This window comes from Manis javanica, chromosome 2 (assembly GCF_040802235.1).
Source record: "Manis javanica isolate MJ-LG chromosome 2, MJ_LKY, whole genome shotgun sequence".
Lineage (NCBI taxonomy): Eukaryota > Metazoa > Chordata > Mammalia > Pholidota > Manidae > Manis > Manis javanica.
The window spans coordinates 85,440,068-85,459,465 of NC_133157.1; the positions used below are offsets into that span (position 1 = coordinate 85,440,068).

General features: G+C 35.4%; 1 protein-coding gene across 11 annotated transcripts in view; it reads left to right on the forward strand.

The window, feature by feature from the left end:
- Nucleotides 1-19,398, forward strand: part of ERCC6L2 (ERCC excision repair 6 like 2) — a 216,916-nt gene that overhangs the window by 51,527 nt on the left and 145,991 nt on the right. For all 11 annotated transcript variants that reach the window (XM_036991135.2, XM_036991134.2, XM_073228784.1 and 8 more), the window contains exons 4-6: nucleotides 9,098-9,291; nucleotides 12,087-12,248; nucleotides 12,648-12,855. In XM_036991135.2, coding sequence (XP_036847030.2) covers nucleotides 9,098-9,291; nucleotides 12,087-12,248; nucleotides 12,648-12,855 — 564 coding nt within the window. The remainder of the gene's footprint in view (nucleotides 1-9,097; nucleotides 9,292-12,086; nucleotides 12,249-12,647; nucleotides 12,856-19,398) is intronic.

The window sequence follows — 19,398 nt, forward strand, 5'->3', positions numbered from 1 at the left end:
TTTCAGTTTTGTTTTTTTTTTTAAGAAATTTTCTCTTATACAAATCTAGGGTCAATTCCTCAGTTCTTCAAGTATGTCAATTCTTACCAGCTCTTGCACTGTTCAGATGATCTGGAGAACCTGTTCCAGTCATTTTATCACTTAGATGGATTTATTTTTATATTCTGTTATTTCGCTGACATCAGTATACCCAAGTATTTAGTTAGCTATTTGAACTGGAATTTTTAAATGGGATTACCAGTGACATCCTACAGAATTCCCCAGAAGTAAATCCAAACAAAAGTTATGATTTTCTGTGATGAAATTCATAAGAGGTAAATTCATATTGGTCCATTTAAATCTTTGTATATATTTTCTAAATGGTCTATGAAATAGAAAAAAATAAATTCTTTTACATTTATTATACCAATGCCATAATTGTAATGGAATCCTGAAAATTTAATATTGGAACTCCTTGAAAAAATTATTTTCGTGAACTGAATGTTGCAAATTAAGGGGTGTTGGAGTTGAGGTATGTGTGTGTGATAATGATACATCTCATATATACTTTAAGACTTTCCAAGTGTGAAGAAATCACCTAAGAATGTGTAAAATAGATGTTTTGTGCCAAGAATAAATTCCTAAAGGGAAAGGCACAAGTATGCATTTCAAATATTAATTCTTGGAATGATTCTTTAGATTTAGACTGTTAAGATTGGAATTCAGATTTTATGAAAATAAATCAAATTATTTTAAAAATAGTACTGCCTTGTATGATAAAATCTTAGAGATGCTGTGCAAAAATCATAGTTGATATTATTGCAGATGAGAATTCTTCTAGCAATCACAATGCCAGCATCACAAGTAATATCAATGGTAATTGAACAAAAATATTTTTCCAGTATTTTATTTGCTATACATTGTTTCTTTAGTTCTCAATATGTTCTTGAGAGGATTATCTTGCAAATATTGCTACTATGAGCATCTGTATGGACCTATCTTGGCAACTTTTGCCTTTGTAACTGGTACAGGACTGAGCAGAATGTGGTACCAAAATTATGGGTTTTGCATATTGCATTTTGATAGCTGGAGTCAAATCACCCTTCCAAGAGTTTGTGTCAGTTTATATTCTCACCAGTAGTATATGCATGTCTCCCTACTTTTTGTCTGTCCCAGAGGTTAACAAACATTTATGTCAGTCTGAGAGATTTGAAAAATTATGTCTTGCTATGTATGATTTGTGTTTCTTTAGTTATGAGTGAGGTTGAGTATATTTCAGAATCTTAAAAGACAATTTTAACGGCTTTGCCATTTTTAAATCAAGTTCCAGTTTTCAATTATATTCCTTGATTAATAGACCTTAATTATATAGTCTAAATATTAATCTTTTGTCTATTATATGTTTTGTAAATATCTCTTTCCCACTTGCTCAGAGTCAGCTTTTGACTTGCTTATTATATTTTTTAAAGTTTTAAGTAGTTAAATGTGTCTCTTACAGCCTCGATGTTTTATGTCTACCTAGAAAAGTCTTCTGTACTCTAATAAAATCTTTCATTCTTTTATAATATGGATGATATTCTTTTATACCTTTACATCTCTGTGTCAGCTAGAATATATTTTGCTTTAAAGAGTGATCTAGTAACCCAGCTTAATTTTTTTCCTAAGATGGTTAGTGAGTTATCTTAATGTCCTTTATTGAATAAGGCCTCATTTTAACAATAATTTGAAGGGTCACTTTTGGGTGAAATTAAGTTCAGTTATTTTTATATATATATATATTTTTTGGCTGTATTTCTCGACATGTTTGTCCTTTTGATTTATTTCATTTCTCTTACAGTGTCAATCAGTTTTATTATACACCTATAATATATTATTATATTTTATAGGACTAATTTCTCAAGTTTTCTCTTCATCCTAAAAACCTATTGATATTTTAGTTGGTATTACACTGAGTTTATTGTTTTATGTAGGGAAAATGAACTTCTTTACAGTATACATAGTGCATATCAATGAATAGTTACATTGTTTGGTTAAATTTTATTTCTAGCCCTTGAGTTTCTAGTTTTCTTCATATGACCTTGTTTTGTGTTCATTAAGTTTAGCTAGGTATTCTTCTTGGCTGCTATTACAAATGGAATTTCTTAAATTTTATTTTCTAATGTTTGTGTTTTTGTATTAAAGCAATTTATGTATTTACAAATATGTACTTTTTGGCTTTTTTTGAGGTGTAATTGATATATAACATTATATTCATTGCAGGTGTACAACATGATGATTTGATATTTATGTATATTGTGAAATGATCACCACACTAAGTCTAGTTAACATGTTACCATACATAGTTAAAAAATTGGTTTCCTTTTCTTCTTATAATAAGAACTTTTATGATCTATGTTCAGCCACTTCCAAATATGCAATACAATGTTACCAACTATAGTCATCATGTGTTACAGTACAAACTCATGACTTACTTATTTTATAACTGGAAGTTTGTGCCTTTGCCCCTTCACCCACTTTACCACCCCCCAACCTTGACAACAACCAATTTGTTCTCTATGTCATAAACTTGAATTTTTGGTTCTCTGTATTGTTTTTGAGCTTCCACATATAAGTGATATCATCATACAGTATTTGCCTTTCTCTGTCTGACTTATTTCAGTTAGCATAATGACCTCAAGGTCTATCAACATTGTCACAAATAGTAAAATTTCAGTCTTCTTATGGATGAAGAATATTCAGTTATGTGTATATATGGGTATGTGCTACATATATATAGCCATACATACATGTGTGTACACCAAATCTTTATCCATTCATCTGGATGGACACTGAGGTTATTTCTATATCTTGGCTATTGTAAATAAAGCTGCAGTGAACACAGAGTTGCACATACCTCTCCAATTAGTGTTTTTTGTTTTCTTCAGATAAATACCCAGAGGTGAAATTGCTGAATCTTATGGTAGTTCTATTTCTTATTTTTTGAGGAATTGCTATACTGTTTTCCACAGTGTTTGTACCAATTTACATTGCCACCAGTGTGTCAGGGTTCCCTTTTCTACACATCATCACCAGCACTTCTTATCTCTTGTCTTTTTGATAATAGCCATTTTGACTGGTGTGAGGTGATGACTCATTGTGTTTTTAATTTGCATTTCCCAGATCATTAATCATGTTGAGCATCTTTTCATGTGCCTGTTGCCCATCTGTATATCTTCTTTGGAAAAATGTCCATTCAGATACTCTGCCCATTTTTTAATTGGATTATTTTTAGTGAGTTGTATGAGTTCTTTATGTATTTTGGATATTAGTCACTTGTCAGGTATATAATGTGCAAATATTTTCTCTCATTCAGTAGACTGCCTTTTCTTTTTGTTAATGATTTCCTTTGCTGTGCAGAAACTTTTTAGTGTGATGTCGTCCCATTTATTTTTGCTATTGTTGCCTTTGCTTTTGGAATCAGCTCCAAAAAATCATCTCCAAGATCTGTCAAGTTGCATATCACCTGTGTTTAGTTCTATTTAGTTTATGGTTTCAAGACTTACATTCAAATCTTTAATCTGTTTTGAGTTAATGTGGTATAGGATGGTAGTCTAATTTCATTTCTTTGTACAGCTGTCCAGTTTTCTCAACCTTGTTTATTAGACTATCATTGTCCTGTTGTATATTTTGTGCTCCATTGTCATAAATTAATTTACCTTGTGTAAGTGGGTTTATTTCTGTGCTTTCTATTCTGTTCCATTGATCTATGTATATGTTTTATGCCAATACCAATACCATACTGTTTTGATTACTATAGCTTCGTAATACAGTTTGATGTCAGGGAATGTGATGTGTCTAGTTTTGTTGTTCTTAAGATTATTTTGGCTATTCTGGGTCTTTTGTGGGTTCCATACAAGTTTTATGATCATTGTATTTCTGTGAAAAACTTTTGGAATTTTGGAAGGGATCACATTGAATCTTTATATTGCTTTGGGCAGTGTGGGCATTTTAATAATATCAATTTTTCCTATCCATTAGCTGAGAATACAGTTCCATATATGTGTGTCATCTTCAGTTACTATTATCAATGTCATAGTTTTCAGTGTACAAGTCTTTCACCTTCTTGGTTAAATTTATTTCTAGGTATTTTATTCTTTTTGGTGCAGTTGTAAATACTGTTTTCTTAATTTCTTTTTCAGATAGTTCATTAATGTAGAAATGCAAAAAATTTTTGTATATTCATTTTGTATCTTGTAACTTTACTGGATTTGTTTATTAGTTCTAGAGTTTTTTTTGGTGGTCTTTCAGATTTTCTGTATGCATATACTGTCATCTGCAAATAGTGACATTTTTACTTCTTCCTGTACAATTTGGATGACATCATTTCCTTTTGTTACCTAATTGCTCTAGCTAGAAATTCCAATACTGTGTTGAATAAGAGTGGTAAGAGAGGGCATCTACCATCTTATTGTTTATCTTAAAGGAAAAGTTTTCAGCTTTTACTGTTTAGTATGATGCTAACTGTGGACTTATATGACCTTTATGATATAACTGTACATTTCCTCTATACCCATTTGAGAGTTTTTATCATAAATGGATATTGAATTTTGTTAAATGCTTCTGCAGCTACTGAGGTGGTCAGTGATTTTTATCCTTCATTTTGTTTATATGGTGCTTGACATGATTGATCTGCAGGTGTGGAATCATCCTTGCATCCCAGGAGCAAATCTTAGTTGATCATGGTATATGATCCTTTAAATGTACTGTTGTATTCAGTTTGCAATATTTTGTTGAGTTTTAATCTGTGTTCAATGGTGATATTGGCCTTTCATTTTGTTGTTGTTGTGTTCTTGTCTGGTTTTGTTATCAGGGTAATGCTGACCTTGTAAAATGAGTTTGGAAGCCTTCCTTCTGTTTTTTGGAAGAGTTTGGGAGGATTTGTATTAATTCTTTGAGTGTTTGGTAGAATTCACCATTGAAGCCATCTGGTTGTGGACTTTTGTTTTGGGGGGATGTTTTTAATACTAATTCAATCTCCTTATTAGTAATTGGTCTATTCAAGTTTTCTTTTTCTTCCTGATTAATTCTTGGAAGGTTAATATGTTTCTAGAAACAGGTCTTCTAGTTTAATTTTTTGCTTTATAATTATTCATAGTATTCTCTTATGACTCTTTGTATATCTGTGTTAGCAATTATAATATCTCCACTTTCATTTCTGATTTTATTTGAGCCCTCTGTCTTTTCTTAGCAAGTATAGCTCAAGGTTTGTCAATATTCATCTTATCAAAGAACCTGCTCTTAGTTCCATTGATATTTTCTGTTGTCTTTTTAGACTGTTTCATTTTTTCTGTACTGATCTTTTTTATTTCCTTCCTTCTACTAACTTTGGGCTTCATTTGATCTTTTTCTAGTTCCATGAGGTGTGAAGTTAGGTTGTTTGAGATGTTTCTTGTTTCATGAGGTAGACATTGATCACTATGAGCTTCCCTCTTAGAACTCCTTTTGCTGCATCCAATAAATTTGGATACATATGTTGTATTTCCATTTTCACTTGTCTCAAAGTGTGTTTTGATTTGTCCTTTGATTTCTTCTTTGACTGGTTGTTAATCTCTACATATTTGTGAATTTTCCAGTTTTCTTCTTGTACTTGATTCCCAGTTCTATACCATTATGGTCAGAAAAGATGCCTGATATGATTTCAGTGTCCTTAAATTTATTAAGACTTGTGTGTGGCCTATCATGTGATTTATCTTGGAGAATGTTCCATGTGCACTTGAGAAGAATGTATGTTCTGCTGCTTTTGGATAGAATGTTCTGCATATATCTGTTAAGTCCATTTGGTCTAAAGTGTCTTTTAAGGTGCCACATATATTTTATAAATTCTACTTTCTTAATTCTTCTATTGTTTTTAATAGTTGGTTTACTGTTCATTTAGTTACTTCTGCTTCTGCAAATAATTTTACTTCTCATTTCCATTTTCATATCTTGTTTACTTCTCTTATAAGATTTAATATTTATTGATTTGCTATCCATTGATCTAAGTGAAATTATACTATAGTTTTCTATTTTGATAGAATGTTTAGTTTTGGCATTATTATTATGCTGATTGTCCAAGAAGGATTTGGAGGTGTTCTTGATGAGAGTGGATTGTAACTCTAAATTCCCACATATTAAATCACTACAATATACCAAAGGAAAAGTCAACTATGCACAATAGTATTAAATTATTTGAAAGAATTAAAGATTATAGAAGTAATTACAAGAGATAATCTTTAGAACTTTGAATTATATAGCAAAAATTACAGTTGCATGTAATTGCTCTTTATAAAGGTACATTTATTTTTCACTTTGAAGCTCACATCCTCCGAGGTGAAACCTTTGTTTTGGCTCCGTTGGTATGTCATTGTCTTTGGAATATACAGTGCTATTCCTATCTTGGCACTGATATGCCTGGTTTCATTTATTAGTTCATTTATCAATTGAACACTTGTTTTCTAAGCACTGTACAAAGTACTGAATTTACAGTTATAAATAAGAAATTTGTGTGTTTCAAGGACATAGAATTTAAGGCACTAATATGATATATCCAGAGGTTAACAGTTTTGGAATTAGACAGGTGTGGGTTTGAATACTGTGCCACTTAATAGCAGTATGACCTTGGGCATGTTATTTAATTTCTTTACACCTTAGTTTTCTCATCTCTGAAGAGGACATACTAAGTAGGTCTACTTTACAGCATTTCTGTGTTATCCCTGTGTTATTGTCTATAAACTACTTTCCAGTGTTTGGCACACACTAAGTGCTCAATAATGGTTATATTAATTATTGTTAATGCTGTAACTACTTCTACCACAAAAACAAGCACACATGAGAAACATCTTTGGGTATCTTGTCACAGTCTAAACCACATTTCCAAAGCCATAGTACATGAAAAACGAAACCTTAAAAGCATGCACCTCAATGATTGAACTAGATTTGTTGAAAGAGAAAAAAGTAATTCAGTATTCTTTAGTTTCACTATTTAACATGGTCTCTGTTGCTTTTAACAATATTTGTGAGCAAAACTTAATTTTATTACACTTTAGGTCCAGTTTAAAAATTGTTTCTTAGCTGAAGAATGAGAAATGGTGTTGCCTTGTGTGTAATGTCTCTGCAGTCGGGCACTGCTTCCTGTCTCACTGTTCTGGATCCTTTGCTTAAGTGAGGCCTGATAGGTAAAATACTCACAGCACAGTGGTAACCATTTCAAGCTCTTCTTGCAGACTTTCTCTGGACTTTACAAATGGTATACTTCAGTTCTCTGACCAATTCTTAGCATTGTAATAAGTTTCTGAACCAATTGACTTACCTTTCACAATTTTGAAGACCAATGATGTCCGAAGAAATGTCTAAATTTTAAACCTATTCTGGTATCTTAGGGCTGATTCTAGGACTCTTTAGATTCATTAGCATCTTTGATGAATGACCCCCTCAAGTAGAAAACTGCTCAAAGTGCACAGATGGAATTTGGACCCAGTATTTTCCTCTTTCGTAATCTATTTTAAAAGGAGGTGGGGAAGAGAGAGAATCTATAATTAAACTTAGTACTTGGAGCCCAAATTTTGTATTTGAAGCTGGGAGAAAATGTAATACATAGGATTAAACTCTGAGCCAAAAGACAAAAGTACTTGAAATAAATATGATGTATATAGTATATGTATGATGATATAGTACTTGTATTTGCTTTATGGGAGGGTTAGAGGGAAGGAGCTCTCACATTCAGTAGGTTAATTTTCTGTTGTTTTTCTTCTTTCTCTTTCCAAAACAGTCACAAATTTCACTTATTACAGCTGATAAATGGTCTAGCTGAAATATTTCACAGGAGAGAAAGCAGGATTTAGGGTAGTAGTATGGGTTTGTTTTTGTTTTTTTGTGTGTTTAATTGCTTCATCTTTATCAAGTAGGATAAGTATAAACTTTAGAAAAGAAACTTGCTTATAACCCTATTAAATACAATAGCTTTAGAGTGGTGGTAACAGTGAGAAATAAAAACATTAAAAAATTAAAATAGGTGATGAGAGCAGGATTTGGGATTAGTGCAGGAAAGGTTAGTGAAATTCTAAAACATTTCTGTGAAGACTAAACAGAATTATGTTGGGAATCTTGATAAGGGGACCCGCTTTGGTTGGAGGGGTGAGGGCACACGTCCTGTTTACATGAATTCAAGAGAGAACAGGAGGAGGGGTAGGTAGAGCTAACTTTGGTCAGTTTTGATAACCCCTGAGGATGGTTGCTATAAGGGAGGTAAACGGGATAGCTAGAAAGAAGTGTAGGATTAAGGAAGAGATGTTTTGGCATTGTCTTGCTTTTTAACCCTGGGAAATATTAGAACGTTTGCTATTGGATGGATATGGTCCATTCAAAAGGGAAATTTGATCATGTAGGGGAGATTGAAAGCAATTTCTCCAGTATTGACTTCAGGTTGGCCAGGAGTGGGAGCCACTGTGTAAGTTCAAGGTTTGTCTTTAGATCAAAACACGGACAATGCATCCTTGGTAACATGTGGGAGGGCAGAATATATAGAAATAAATATAGGTAGGTTATTGATTTAACTATAAGAGAGGTGGAAGTTTTCTTCTAATTGCTTTGATTTTTCAGTGAATTTTCCAAGTCTTCAACTGAGTGTCTGAGAGAGGGAGAGAGGAAATGGCCTAGGGGAACAGAAGAGAAAGAGCTCCAGAAGACCACATATTTCAAGAAACAGACTTGTCCTGCATTGCCTTTCTGTGTGAACTACTCACTTGGCCCTTGAAGTTATTATTAGGATGCTAATTATCTCTTTTGTCTGTTTGTCTGTCTTGGAAAGGTTCTTCTATCTTTATCTTGTCACCTCTGTTTTTGGGGAGGAAATCAAAAACAACTACTCCTTTGGGCAAGGTTAGATATCTGTTTTGTCCCAATAAGAAGCTAAGTAAACAACAAAGTATTGTTGATGGTCTCTGTGTCCAGGTAACACCTAATTGCTCAGTTACTTGTATCTATTCTTATTAATTGCAGTGTCAAAAATTAAAGAATAGAACTATTGATACTCTGGATTTCACTTTGGGGTTCTTTTTAAATTTTTTTTTTAATGTCATAAATATTTTTCTTTTTCTTTTAGATGTTCTTAATAGTTGCTCCTCTTTCTGTCCTCTACAACTGGAAGGATGAATTGGACACTTGGGGATATTTCAGAGTCACTGTTTTACATGGTAACAAAAAAGACAATGAACTGATTCGCATAAAGCAGAGGAAATGTGAAATTGCTCTAACAACTTATGAAACACTGCGTTTATGTCTAGATGAACTTAACAGGTAATGGGAGTAATGGAGATGATTGCATTAATATTCTGCCTCTGTCATTTGTATTTACCCCTTCATGTTGTGTTTTTTTTTAAAGCTCTAAATCTTTAGCATGAGTTTATTTCACTTCAGAATTAATAATATAGACAGTTTATAATAATTAACTTTTTTCTAGGAAGGAAAAACCTACAACAGATTTTCCACAGTTCCTTATTTTATTTCTTCTATTACCTCTCCCAACAATGCCTATTAAGGAACGAATGAACTTGTCCTAAAGCTCGTGTGCAACCTTTTATGCAAATGGTGCATCTAGACTACGTGATTTTCATGAATCATTTTAATTATGGGAGTCTGTTGTGAATGTAGAGTGGCAAAAAATAAATATACATGTTGAGCACACTGTTCCAGAACCTGATGTACTCCAAAGAAATGAGCTGGCTCACGCCTACTGCATTCTAATAAGGTTTTAGTGGGGAGTAAAGACAGACAGTTGTAAAGCCCTCTGAGTGCTGTCATACAGAGCAGAGGATGGGGGCACATGAGGAGTGAGGACAGTCATCAGGCACTGCCCACAGAAGGTGACCTCTGAGCTGAGTGGGAATTGCTCAGCTGAGGTGAGGGTGAATAAGACTTAAGGAGCAGGAGAGAAATCCAGGTAAATGAAACGAGCAGTCTTTGTGGAGGCCTGTAGACAGCAAAGGTCATGGCACTTGATAAATGATGGCAGCTTAGATGTCTTCAGTACCTGGTGGCTGCAGCCTAGAGAATCTGCAGGAAGTGGCCGAGACAATGCCAGTGTGGTAAGCAAGGGACACATCAAAACATAGAGTATTGAAAGCTACTACTGAATTTGTTCTTTGTCCTGAGAGCAATAGAATGCCCCTGAAGGATTTTCAGCAGATTATGGATATGAGAAAAATGATCAGATTTGCATTTTATAAGTAACCCAGTTGCTATCTGTGCAGATGGAGGAGAGCCAAATTGAATGGAGAAAGACCAGTTGGAAGGCTTACTATGAGCTAAACTATGTCCCCTCCAATTCATATGTTCAAGTCCCAACTCCAAGGACTTCAAAGCGTAACTATTTGGAGATGGGACCTCAAAAGGGATAATTAAATTGAATGAGGCCATTAAGTTAGGGCCCTGGTCCAATCTGAGTGGTGTCCTTAGAAGAAGAGACAAGAGGAACTTGTGCACAAAGGAAAGGACATGTAAGTCCACAGCAAGGAGGTGACTGTCTTTAAGCCGGGGAGAGCGGCTTCAGAAGAGACCAAGCCTGCCTCCACCTTGACCTTGAATTTCTAGCCTCTGGAACTGTGTGTCTGGAATCTTTTGCTGATCGTCATGTTGTGAGAGTCATCCATGTTATTGAATGTATCAGTGATTGCTCTTTTTTAACACTGAATTGTACTGCATTTTAGGTAGCATTTTGTTACCCATTCTTTTGAGGATATTTGGGGTTTCTAGTTTTTGGTTATAAAACTCAAGGAATATTTATGTATAAGCCTTTTTTAAATATATATTTTCATTTCTCTTGGGTACCTAGGGGTAGAATTTCAGGAAATATGGTAAATGTAGGTTTAACTTAAGAAAAAATCACCAAACTATGTTCGCAAGTGGTTGAACCATTTTATGCCAGCTAGCGACCTGTGAGAGTTCAGTTGCCTCCTATATTTACCAGCACTTCGTATTGTCAGTCTTTTGGTTTTTAGCTATTTCAGTGTGTATATAGTATACAGCAGTATCCTGTGGCAGTATATAATTTGCATTTTTCTGATATATGTGAACGTGAAGAAATGTCAGTTCTCCAGTTGTTGGGTGTAGTGTCTCTAGTGTCAATGAAGTTAGTGTCATCCAGTTTTGGATGGGTGTTGTTAAATGTTCTCCATCTTTACTGATTTCTTTCTAGTTGGTTTACAGTTTCTGAGAGAGGAAGGTTGATACCTTCATAATTGTGGATTAAAAAAATTTTTTCTTTCAGTTCTTCAGCTTTCAATTCATATATTTTGAAGCTCTATTATTAGATATACACACATCTATGATTGCTATTTTTTTCTTGATTAATCCTTTTAACTTTAAAAATGTTCCTTTTTATATCTAATAAGCTTGAGGTTGTATCTGATATTAATACAGTCAGTACAGTCTTCTCATGCTTACTGCTTGTTTATTATTTTCCACCTTTTCTATTTCAACATATCTGTTCTTTATATTTAAAGTATCTATGGTAGCATATAGTTGGGTCTTGTTTTTTTTTCTGTCTGTTGTGATAATTTTTGGCTCTTCAGTATTTCCCCTGCTGTGTGCTTGAAATCACTCAATCTCCAGGGGGCTCTGGTTCCTGTCAGTGGCTTGGCCGCTGTGTGGGCTCACTGCTGCTAGGGTAACAATCGATCCCAAACCTTTGTAGCAGAGGTATGTAATACAGCTTTTGAAGTCATTGGTTTAGATCAGTATTTTTTTCATTCAGATTTAACACTGCAGGTTTTGCCTCCTTTATATAAATATATTTATTTCTCTGGTTTATTACTTTAAAAAATTACTTTTTGTCATTTTAGTGATGTTTAAATGAGTTTTTTCATTCCACCATCATTAAACATTTATACCCTTTTGTGTCCCTACACATTTTATTTTACTCGGTTGTCCAAATCTGTGATGGTTTAACTAACTAAGTGAGAAGCCTTTGGGCTCATCAAAGAGTAAGAGGGAAAAACTCCACAACTCTGGTAGAGAAACCTTCTCGCTAGCAATTATACAGACTAAGAAAAGGAAATTTTCTTGACTCCAACCCCCCTTTTATCGCTTCATAGTTTGGAGTGGTCAGCTGTCATTGTAGATGAAGCTCATAGAATCAAGAATCCGAAGGCGAGAGTAACAGAGGTTATGAAAGCTTTAAAATGTAACGTCCGCATAGGCCTCACTGGAACCATCCTTCAGAACAACATGAAAGAGCTGTGGTGTGTCATGGACTGGTGAGTGAAAAATCTTTTTGTTTTTGGAAAGTTTTAATACTTCTTTAACTTAGTGCTGCCTGATTGCAAATGGTTGGTTTCTGAAAAACAATTATCTCCTTACAGAAATGTTTGATCCCAAACACAGTATACAGAGCAGAGTCCTATGAAAACCTATCTTTATATATTACTCTTGATTCCTGAAGTAAATATCCAGACTAATGTAACAATTCCATCGTATTCTTATAGTTATTTACTGAAACTGTCATAAAGAAAGAACATTCTGTTTTCTTGCCTTTTGTTTTTGTTGTAACTAATAAACATGTTTTAGTATATGTCTTAGAAGCAGAATAAAGTCAGTGTTTTTCTCTTGAGATAATGTAATAAAGCCCTTACATTTTTCTTACTGTCTTTATGAAGGGCTGTGCCAGGACTTTTGGGTAGCAGGATCCACTTCAAGAAGCAGTTTTCTGACCCAGTAGAACATGGTCAGAGACACACAGCAACCAAAAGAGAGCTTGCGACCGGCCGAAAGGCTATGCAGAGACTTGCAAAAAGGATGTCTGGGTGGCTTCTCAGGCGCACCAAGACTCTAATCAAGGACCAGTTGCCTAAGAAGGAAGACCGGGTGAGAACTCCGTTTTGTGTATATTAATAATTTTCTAGTCATTTTTTTTTTCAAAAAAAAATATTTTTACAAGGAAATTTATCTCTTTTGATACTTATTTTATGAGTAGTTTTTTCCCTTTAACTCAGTGTGAAAAAAACTGTTAAAGGTAGAATTTCAGGAACGTTAATTGAGCCCAGTCATTTTCCTTTTTACTTTACTAACCTGTTAAAGAACAGGTTTATTGTTAGTAAACATTAAAATCATCTCTTTTGTTTTAGAACAAAAAGGATTCTGATAAAATTCTTCCGCAATGAAGAAGACCTCTCTCCCTAATGCGTTTTCTGATTATTTTGTCCTTCTTATATCATCTACCACCTGTAACATAGTATATTCTTTGGTACCTTAATTCTAATTACAGGACCAAAATAGTTTAAAGTGGTTTTTTTTGGTATCGTTAATATACAGTCACATGAGCAACATTGTGGTTACTAGATTCCCCCCATTATTAAGTCCTACCACATAACCCATTATAGTCACTGTCCATCAGTGTAGTGCTACTTGTCTTCTCTGTGTTGTACTGCCTTCCCTGTGCCCCCCACTACATTATGTGTGCTAATCATAATGTCCCTTATTCCCCTTCTCCCTGCATTCCCACCCACCCCGCGCAGTCCCTTTCCCTTTGGCAACTGTTAGTCCATTATTAGGTTCTGTGAGTCTGCTGCTGTTTTGTTCCTTCAGTTTTGCTTTGTTCTTATGCTTTACAGATGAGTGAAATTATTTGGTACTTCTCTTTCTCCACCTGGCTTATTTCACTGAACATAATGCTCTCTAGCTCCATCCATGGTGTTGCAAATAGTAGGATTTGTTTTCTTCTTGTAGCTGAATAATATTCCATTGTACATATGTACCACATCTTCTTTATCCAATCATCTACTGATGGACACTTAGGTTGCTTCCATATCTTGGCTATTTTAAATAGTGCTGCAATAAACATTGGGGTATATATATGTCTTTTTGAATCTGATAACTTGTTTTCTTTGGGTAAATTCCTAGAGTGGAATTCCCAGGTCAAATGGTATTTCTATTTTTAGAGGAACCACCATGTTGCTTTACATTCCCACCAGCAGTGTAGGAGGGTTCCTCTTTCTCTGCATCCTCACCAGCATTTGTTGTTCCTAGACTTTTCAATGTTGGCCATCAAACTGGTGTGAGATGATATCTCATTGTGGTTTTAATTTGCATTTCCCTGATAATTAGTGATGTGAAGCATCTTTTCATGTGCCTGTTGGCCATCTGAATTTCTTCTTTGAAGAAGTGTCTGTTCATATCCTCTGCCCATTTTTTAATAGGGTTATTTGCTTTTTGGGTGTTGAGTCATGTGAGTTCTTTATATATTTTGGATCTTAACCCCTTTTTGGATCTGTCATTTACAAGTATATTCTCCCATACTGTAGGATGCCTTTTGTTCTGCAGAAGCTTTTAAGCATGATGTAGTCCCGTTTGCTCATTTATTATTTTGTTTCCCTTGCCCAAAGATGTGTTCAAGAAAAAGTTGCTCATGTTTATATTCAAGAGATTTTTGCCTATGTTTTCTTCTAAGAGTTTTATGGTTTTATGACGTACATTTAGGTCTTTGATCCATTTTGAGTTTACTTTTGTCTATGGGGTTAGACAATAATACAGTTTCATTATCATGCATGTAGCTGTTCAGTTTTGCCAACACCAGTTGTTGAAGAGGCTGTCATTTCCCCATTGTATATCCATGGCTCCTTTATCATATATTAATTGACCATATATGCATGGGTTTATATCTGCCTTCTCTAGTCTGTTCCATTGCTCTATGGATCTGTTCTTGTGCCAGTACCAAATTGTCTTGATTACTGTGGCTTTGTAGTAGAACTTGAAGATGGGGAGCGAGATCCCCCCCCTCCCCACTTTATTCTTCCTTCTCAGGATTGCTTTGGCTATTTGGGGTCTTTGGTGTTTCCATATGAATTTTTGAACTATTTGTTCCAGTTCGTTGAAGGATACTGTTGGTAATTTGATAGGGATTGCATTAAATCTGTATATTGCTTTAGGCAGGATGGCCATTCTGATGATATTAATTCTTCCTAGCCAAGAGCATGTGATGAATTTCCATTTATTAGTGTCCTCCTTAATTTATCTCATGAGTATCTTGCAGTTTTCAGGGTATAAGTCTTTCACTCCCTTGATTAAGTTTATTCTTTTTTATTTTATTTTATTCTTTTTTTTATTCTTTTTGATGCAATTGTGAATGAAATTGTTTTCCTGATTTCTCTTTCTGCTAGTTCATCATTAGTGTATAGGAATGCCACAGATTTCTGTGTATTAATTTTGTATCCTGCAACTTTGCTGAATTCAGATATTAGTTTTGGAGTGGATTCTTAAGGGTTTTTTAAGTACAATATCATTGTCATCTGCAAACAGGGACAGTTTAACTTCTTCCTTACCAATCTGGATGCCTTTTTTTTCTTTGTGTTGTTTGATTGCCATGACTAGGACCTCCATAACTATGTTGAATAAAAGTGGGGAGAGGGGGCATCTTTGTCTTCTTCCCCATCTTAAGGGAAAAGCTTTCAGCTTCTCGCTGTTAAGTATAATGTTGGCTGTGGGTTTGTCATATATGGCCTTTATTATATTGAGGTACTTGCCCTCTATACCCATTTTGTTGAGAATATTTATCATGAATGGATGTTGAATTTTGTTGAATGCTTTTTCAGTATCTATGGAGATGATCATGTGGTTTTTGTCCTTTTTGTTTATGTGGTGGATGATGTTGATGGATTTTCAAATGTTGTACCATCCTTCATCCCTTCAATAAATCCTACTTGATCATAATGGATGATCTTTTTGATGTATTTTTGAATTCGGTTTGCTAATACTTTGTTGAGTATTTTTGCATCTATGTTCATCTGGAATGTTGGTCTCGTAATTTTCTTTTTCTTGTGGTGTCTTCACCTGGTTTTGGTATTAGAGTGATGCTGGCCTCATAGAATGAGTTTGGGAGTATTCCCTTCTCTTCTACTTTTTGGAATACTTTAAGGAGGGATGAGTATTAGATGTTTCCAAAATGTTTGATGAAATTCATCAGTGAAACCATCTGGTCCAGGGTTTTGTTCTTAGGTAGTTTTTGATTACCATTTCAATTTCCTTGCTGGTAATTGGTCTGTTCAGATTTTCTGTTTCTTCCTGGATCAACCTTGGAAGGTTGTATTTTTCTAGAAAGTTGTCCATTTCTTCTAGGTTATCCACTTTGTTAACACATAATTTTTCATAGTATTCTCTCATAATTCTTTGTATTTCTGTGGTGTCCATAGTGATATTTCCTTTCTCATTTCTGATTCTGTTTATGTGTGTAGACTGGTTTTTTTCTTGTTAAGTCTGGCTAGGGGTTTATCTATTTCGTTTATTTTCATGAAGATCCAGCTCCTGCTTTCATTGATTCTTTCTATTGTTTTATTCTTCTTGATTTTATTTATTTCTGCTCTAATCTTTATTATGCCCCTCCCTCTAACTTTGGGCCTATTTGTTCTTTTTCTAGTTTCGTTAATTGTGAGTTTATACTGCTCATTTGGGATTGTTCTTCTTTCCCGAGATAGCCCGGTATTGCAATATACTTCTCTCTTGCACGGCCTTTGCTTCATCCCACAGATTTTGCGGTGTTGAATTATTGTCATTTGTCTCCATGTATTGCTTGATCTCTGTCTTAATTTGTTCATTGATCCATTGATTATTTAGAAGCATGATGTTAAGCCTCCATGTGTTTGTGAGCCTTTTTATTTTCTTTTTACAATTTATTTCTATTTTCATATCTTTGTGATCTGAGAATATGGTTGGTGCAATTTCAGTCTTTTTAAATTTACTCAGGCTCTTTTTGTGGCCTAGTATATGATCTCTTCTTGAAAATGTTCCGTGTGCACTTGAGAAGAATGTGTATCCTGTTGCTTTTGGGTGGAGTGTTCTGTAGATGTCCGTTAGGTCCATCTGTTCTAATATGTTGTTCAGTGTCTCTGTCTCCTTACTTATTTTCTGTTTGGTTAGTCTGTCCTTTGGAGTGAGTGGTGTGTTGAAGTCTCCTGAAATGAATGCATTGCATTCTATTTTCCCCTTTAATTCTGTTAGTATTTGTTTCACCTATGTAGGTGATTCTGTGTTGGGTGCATAGATATTTATAATAGTTGTATCCTCTTGTTGGACTGATCCCTTTTTCATTATGTAAGGTCCTTCTCTGTCTCTTGTTAACTTTTTTGTTTTGAAGTCTATTTTGTCTGGTACAAGTACTGCAACACCTGCTGTTTTTGCCCTAATAGTTGCATGAAATATCTTTTTCTATCTCTTCACTTTTAGTCTTTGTATGTCTTTGGGTTTGAAGTGAGTCTTTTGTAGGTAGCATATAGATGGGTCTTGTTTTTTTATCCATTCAGTGACTCTATGTCTTTTGATTGATGCATTCAGACCATTTACATTTAGGGTGATTATCAACAGGTATGTACTTATTTCCATTGCAGGCTTTAGATTCGTGGTTACCAAAGGTTCAAGCGTAATTCCCTTACTATCTAACAGTCTAATATAACTCACTTAGTAGGCTATTATATACACAGCCTATTATATACATACCCCTCCTTTTTCTTCCTCCTCCATTCTTTATATATTAGGTATCAAATTCTGTACTCTTTGTCTGTCCTTTGATTGACTTTGGGAGTAGTTGATTTGATTTTGATTCTGCTTAATAATTAATTGTTCTACTTTCTTTGCTGTGGTTTTATTTCCTCTGGTGACAGCTAATTAGCCTTAGGAACACTTCTATCTATAGCAGTCCCTCCAAAATGCACTGTAGAGGTGGTTTTTAGGAAGTAAATTCTCTCAGCTTTTGGTATCTGGAAATTCTTTAATCCCTGTTTCAAATTTAAATGATAATCTTGTTGGATAAAGTGTTCTTGGTTTGAGGTCCTTCTGCTTCATTGCATTAAATATATCATGCCACTCCCTTCTGGCCTGTAAGGTTTCTGTTGAGAAGTCTGATGAGAGCCTGATGGGTTTTGCTTTGTATGTGATCTTTATTCTCTCTCTAGCTGCTTTTAAAAGTTTGTGCTTATCCTTTATGTTTGCCATTTTAATTATTATATGTCTTTGTGTTGTCTGTTTGGGTCCCTTTTATTGGGAGATCTGTGCACCTCCATGGCCTGAGAGACTGTCTCCTTCCCTAGATTGGGGAATTTTTCAGCAATAACTTCCTCAAAGACACTTTCTATCCCTTTTTCTCTCTTCTTCTTCTGGTACCCCTATAACATGAATATTGTTCTGTTTGTAATGGCCACAATGTTCTCTCAATATTCTTTCATTCCTAGAGATCCTTCTTTCTCTCTGTGCCTCAGCTTCTTTGTATTCCTCTTTTCCAATTTCTGTTCCATTTATAGTGTCTTCTACTTCATCTAATCTGCTTTTAAATCCCTCCATTGTATGTTTCATTTCAGATATGGAATTTCTTAATCATTGAATCTTCATTCTAAATTTGTCCCTGAGTTCTTGAATATTTTTCTGTACCTCTGTGAGCATGTTTATGATTTTTATTTTAATCTCTCTTTCAGGAAGATTGGTGAGTTCAGTTTCATTTGGCCCTTTTTCTGGTGTTTGTGAGATTTTTTTTTGAACCAGGTTCCTTTGCCGTTTCATATTTGTATGTGGTGCCCTCTAGTGCCCGGAAGCTCTAGTCTCTGGTGCTGCTCAGCCCCTGCAGTGATGTTGGGGGGTCACAGGGCAGCAGCACTGGTGCCTGGGGGGAGGAAAGAGCTGTTTCCTGCCTCCTGGCTGCAGTGCTTATCTCCACTGTCAGAACCAGTGGGCCAAGCACACAGGTATAAGCCTCTGTGCTTTGCGTCTGTAGCTGCCATAGGTGGCGCCTCCCTTTGGCTGGCCTGACGCCACTACAGTGACTGCTGGTTTGTGAGCCATTACTCACAGGCCAGGAGGAAGGCACAGTAGGCTGTGTATCACAGTCGGGAGGGGGCCTCAGAGCTGAGTAGGCAGCCAGGAGAATGAATCACATGAAGCTCCTGAAAGTTCCCAACCTGCTTGGGCAGAGTGTGCAGAGACAACCTTGTCCACCTATTCCTTCTCCTGTGCATCAAGCTCCATGCAGACCCTACCGCTTCAGCAGCCCTCTTGCTGCTAGGAAGCCTCTCAGACCGCCTGCCTTTCCCTTGTCCCAGAGTAACCGGTTGTGGATCCCTGTCCTCCACAAGTGGTTAGAATCTCAGTCTTTCCAAGTATTCCATCTGTCTTAGCTTTCCAATCCCACTAATCTCCAGAGTGCCATGCAGTGTAGGTTTGTCTCCCAAAGCAGATCTGCAGGGCTGGGTGTTTAGCAGCTCTAGGCTTACACCCCCTCCCCACTCCATCTCTCTTCCTTCTGCTGGTGAGCTGGGGTGGTGGAAGGGCTTGGGTCCCACCGGATCAAGGCTTTGGTACGTTACCCTGTTTCCTGAGGTCTGCTGTGTTCTCCAGGTGTATGCAGTCTGGTGCAGCCTTCTTTCCTGTTGC